This window comes from Eurypyga helias, unplaced genomic scaffold, assembly GCF_000690775.1.
Source record: "Eurypyga helias isolate BGI_N326 unplaced genomic scaffold, ASM69077v1 scaffold13870, whole genome shotgun sequence".
Classification (NCBI taxonomy): domain Eukaryota; kingdom Metazoa; phylum Chordata; class Aves; order Eurypygiformes; family Eurypygidae; genus Eurypyga; species Eurypyga helias.
Genome location: NW_010227712.1, coordinates 5,484 through 9,769, shown reverse-complemented (window position 1 = coordinate 9,769; position 4,286 = coordinate 5,484). Strand labels below are relative to the sequence as shown.

Below are 4,286 nucleotides of genomic sequence, written 5' to 3'. Positions count from 1 at the left end.
GGTGAGAGCCCCTGCGAAGGCGAGGCCAAAGAGGATGGGAAGGCGGCTCCCAAGAAAGCCAAGGTGCTGCAAGCACAGCAATTCAAAGGTAGGATGTGGGGCACCGTGGGGCTGTTCCGGGAGCTGCTCAGGCTTTTTACTTGTGAACAAGCAGCACATCCTTGAGACTGGCAATGAAACGTGGGCTGGAGTGGTGGGACCTGGGGTCCTGTGCCATTCAGCAGCCCCACATCTGGCTTGAAAGAGCCAACCTGAACCATGCTGGTGGCCTGGGGTGGGGACTGCCCCTCCAAGTAGATGGCTGCTGTGTGACCATGCATGTGGTAAGCCCTTACCCCAGCACAGCTGGATTGAGGAGAGAACATCTGCCCGTGCTCTCCATCTCTTCCCTGCTGACGGCTCCCCCCTGCTCTGCTCCCACAGGGGACGTTGCAGAGGGCTCCGAGTACCTGTACAAAACCCACATGTGCCCCGAGTGCAAGCGGTGCTTCAAGAAACGGGCACATCTGGTGGAGCACCTTCACCTGCACTTCCCCGACCCCAGCCTGCAGTGCCCCAACTGCTACAAGTACTTCACCAGCAAAAGCAAGCTGAAAATCCACATGATGCGGGAGACGGGCGAGAAGACCCACCGCTGCCCGCTCTGCCACTACAGCTCTGTGGAGAAGAACGCCCTCAACCGCCACATGGCCAGCATGCACGAGGACATCTCCAACTTCTACTCTGACGTTTACTCCTGCCCTGTCTGCGGGGAGAAGTTTCAGCTCAGCCAGGCCCTCAAAGAGCACTTGAAGACTCACAAAGCCGAGCCCAAAAGGCTGAGCTGCTTCCAGGGGGGCTGTGACTACTGCGCGGAGGACCGGAAGGAGTTTGTCCGTCACCTCAAGGATGTTCACGGCATCAAAGCGGTGGAGTGCAAGTACTATGCCTGCTCACTGCTCTTTGGTACGGCCGAGGCCATGGAGGCCCACCGAAAAACCCACTACGCCTTCCACTGCCAGCAGTGCGACTTCATCTGCTCCAACAAGCACGTGTTCCGCAAGCACAAGAAGCAGGGGCACCCAGGCAGCGAGCAGCTCCAGTGCAGCTTCTGCCCCTACGCCACCTTCAACCCCGTGGAGTTCCACGACCACGTGGGCAAGATGCACGCCAACGAGAAGATCCACAAGTGCACCGAGTGTGCCTTCGCCACCGCGCACAAGAGGGTGCTCATCCGGCACATGCTCTTGCACACCGGTGGGTATCCGCCGCGGGGGTCCCGAGCCGGGATGGGGAGGGGTCCTGTCGCAGCGCTGGGTGAGCAGGAAGGGCTGGGGCAGGGCTCCTGGGTCCCATCGCTGGCTCTGCCACCCCCAAGCATGGCTTGGCTGATGTGGTGTGCGCCCATCCCTGCTGTTGCCCCCAGCTCCTGCTGAGCTGGTTTCCCTGTGGGGCAAGGCAGCCCGTGCCGCTTCCCCGGCCGTCGTGCTGAGCGCGTTCCTGTGTTGCCCACAGGAGAGAAGCCTCACAAGTGCGAGCTCTGCGACTTCATGTGCCGGGACGTCAGCTACCTGTCCAAGCACATGCTGACCCACTCCAACGACAAGAACTTCATGTGCACTGAGTGCGGGTACATCACCAAGTGGAAGCACTACCTGAACGTCCACATGCGCAAGCACACTGGAGATCTCCGGTACGGCCTGAGCCCCACCGGCCTGGCAGCGCGGTCAGGGCTCCCCACATCCTGCTCTGGGGGTCTGCTGGGCTGGGCTGCCTTCTGTGCCAGACTGAGGCCTGGGGTATGGCTACAGCCTCCTCTGTCTGACACGTAAAATGAAGCCCTTGAGCTCGCAGGGTTGCCAGCACGGTGCTGGAGAGGCAGAGCTATCTTCGGGGTGCCTGTGGGGCAGAGGAGGTTTGTTACCACGTCAGTGCTGTTCTGAGCTCAGGTTCCTGGGCTCTGCTGATGTCGGTGGGCCAAAGCCAGCTTGTGCACATGCAGGACTCTGCCAAAACACATTTTTACCTCTGTGTTACCACCTCCTTCGAGCCCAGTCTGCCTCCAGCACTGCTGGAGGTGCAGCTGATGTGACACACTTGTGTGGGGGGTGACGCAGTCACCGTGTGGGATACCCACAGATACCCTCCTGTCCTCAGGCTGAGGGTGCAGAGCACCAGCTGTGCCAAGGGCTGTGGCAGGGAGGAATTGCCCGTGGTAAGAGCTGCCTGGATGGCAAAGGTCAGGTCTGAGAACCGACCAGATCCCCTTGCTCGTGTGCCCAGGACAGGGAAGCAGAGCTCAGCATGCCTGACAAGGCCCAGCCTGCCCCGGTTCCTCGTGCTTCCTGACCAGTTCTGCTTCCCTCACAGGTACCAGTGCAACCAGTGCTCCTACCGCTGCCACCGCGCCGACCAGCTGAGCAGCCACAAGCTGCGGCACCAGGGCAAAAGTCTGATCTGCGAGGTGTGTGCCTTCGCTTGCAAGCGCAAGTACGAGCTGCAGAAGCACATGCAGTCTAAGCACTCCCAGAACTACCAGGTGCCCATCTTCCAGTGCCAGTACTGCACCTACCAGACGAAGTACAAGCAGGTGCTGCTGAAACACGATACCACGAGAACTGCAAGCACACCAAGCAGAAGGAGTTCCGCTGTGCCCTCTGCTCCTACTGCACCTTCAGCAACACCAGCCTCTTCTTCCACAAGCGTAAGGTTCATGGCTATGTCCCCGGTGACAAGGACTGGCTGGAAAACTATGCCAGCAAGGAGCTGGAGATCAGCTCGTCCGAGGCGCTCTTCGGTCACGAGCTTGGCGCAGCCCTGCGTGGGGATGCCAGTTCCCCCCTCGCTGGTAAGGAGCAGTGGGCAAAGGTGAAGCCGTCCCAGGTGGAGTCCCAGGGAGAAGGGAGCTACCAGCAAGTGTTCGTGGTGCCCCTCCTTGGGCAGGATGCCACGCCGAGCAGCGGCGAGGCAGAGGGAGGTGTGGGCGAGGGGGAGCAGAGCTCTCCCTCCGCTGGCGAGGCCCTGGGAGGTGACTGTGTGCAAGGAGATGCTGCAGTAGGCTCGACTGAGCTCGCTGCTGCTGAGGACATGGCAGAGAGCTGCACGTTGCACTTGGAGGTGCTGAACGTCTCCTCTGACCCTCTCCTGGAGCATTTGACGGGAGAGTCCTGCACAGCACAGCCAGAGAGCGAGGAAGTGCTGTCCTGCAAGGAGCCTCCTGCGGCCTACGAGATGCTGGGCTCCCAGGAGGACCTTGGCTTGGAGGACAATGACCATGCACTCGAAGACATCCCAGACTTTGAGGAGGAGGCGGCAGACGCACAGGAGGACAAGGTGACGAGGCTGGAGGATGGGGAAGCATCAGGAGACAGCCAGGGAGGGAATGCCCTAAGGCATGCCACGGGCCTCCTCGAGGGGTCGTGCTCGGACCACCACGAGCCAGTGGCAGACGTTGAGGTGAGGGAGACCAGCCAAGCCGAGCTGCCGGAGGCCTGGCTCAGTGTGCCAAAGACAGCCGAGCAGAGACACCTGCCTGTCCTGGAGGATGTGGCCACCTCTGGTGCCAACGCCAGAGGCGGCTCGGAGTCAGTGCTGAAGGCCCTGCGGAAGCAGGACAAGGAGCAGGCAGAGACGCTGGTGCTGGAGGGCAGGGTGCAGATGCTGGTGGTGCAGTCCGAGAGCCAGATCTTTAAGTGCGAGAAGTGCTCGTACGTCACGCGGAAGGAGAAGTCCATGTCCCTGCACTCCAAGGCCAGCTGCCAGAGCCGCCGGGCCCCGCTTGTGTGCCGCGAGTGCGGCGCCAGCTTTAAACAGCAAAGGGGGCTCAACACTCACCTCCTCAAGAAGTGTCCCGTTCTCCTGAAGAAGAGCAAGATCACCAAACCAGCCAGTCAGGAGCCAGATGCGTTGTGCCACCCTGCTCACCAGGCCGGGGACAGCGTTCCGGAAGCGGCAGAGAGAGAGGAGGCAGGCTCAGAGGAGTCCGGGCATGCCGAGAGCCCCTGGGAAGCTTCACTGCTGCCTGAGAAAACACAGCCAGCAGGCAGCCCTTTGGGTGGGGAACAGGCCTCGGGCTGTCCTGTCCCAGAGGAATCCCTGCTGGGTGACAGCACGGAGGTGGCAGAAGAGCCACCCCAGCAAGGGAATAGGGCTGAGCCAAGTGGAGCTGCTTGTCCCCCCCAGCCCGGGAAACCCTCAGAGAAGTACCGGCTGGAGGGAGGGAAGCTGCACTGCAATGCCTGCTCCTTCGTGTGCTCCCGTGTCTCCACCATCACTTCCCACGTGGAGGATGGGAGCCGCAGCCGGGA

At 61.4% G+C, this 4,286-nt stretch overlaps 1 protein-coding gene across 1 annotated transcript in view; it reads left to right on the top strand.

The window, feature by feature from the left end:
* Positions 1-3: 3 nt before the first annotated feature.
* The window catches only part of ZNF142 (zinc finger protein 142), a gene marked incomplete at its 5' end in the record, with an annotated part of 7,803 nt that continues 3,520 nt past the window's right edge, over positions 4-4,286 (top strand). Inside the window, 5 exon segments of the mRNA XM_010157281.1 lie at positions 4-88; positions 424-1,236; positions 1,495-1,672; positions 2,350-2,587; positions 2,590-4,252. Of these exon segments, the coding sequence (XP_010155583.1) occupies positions 4-88; positions 424-1,236; positions 1,495-1,672; positions 2,350-2,587; positions 2,590-4,252 (2,977 nt within the window).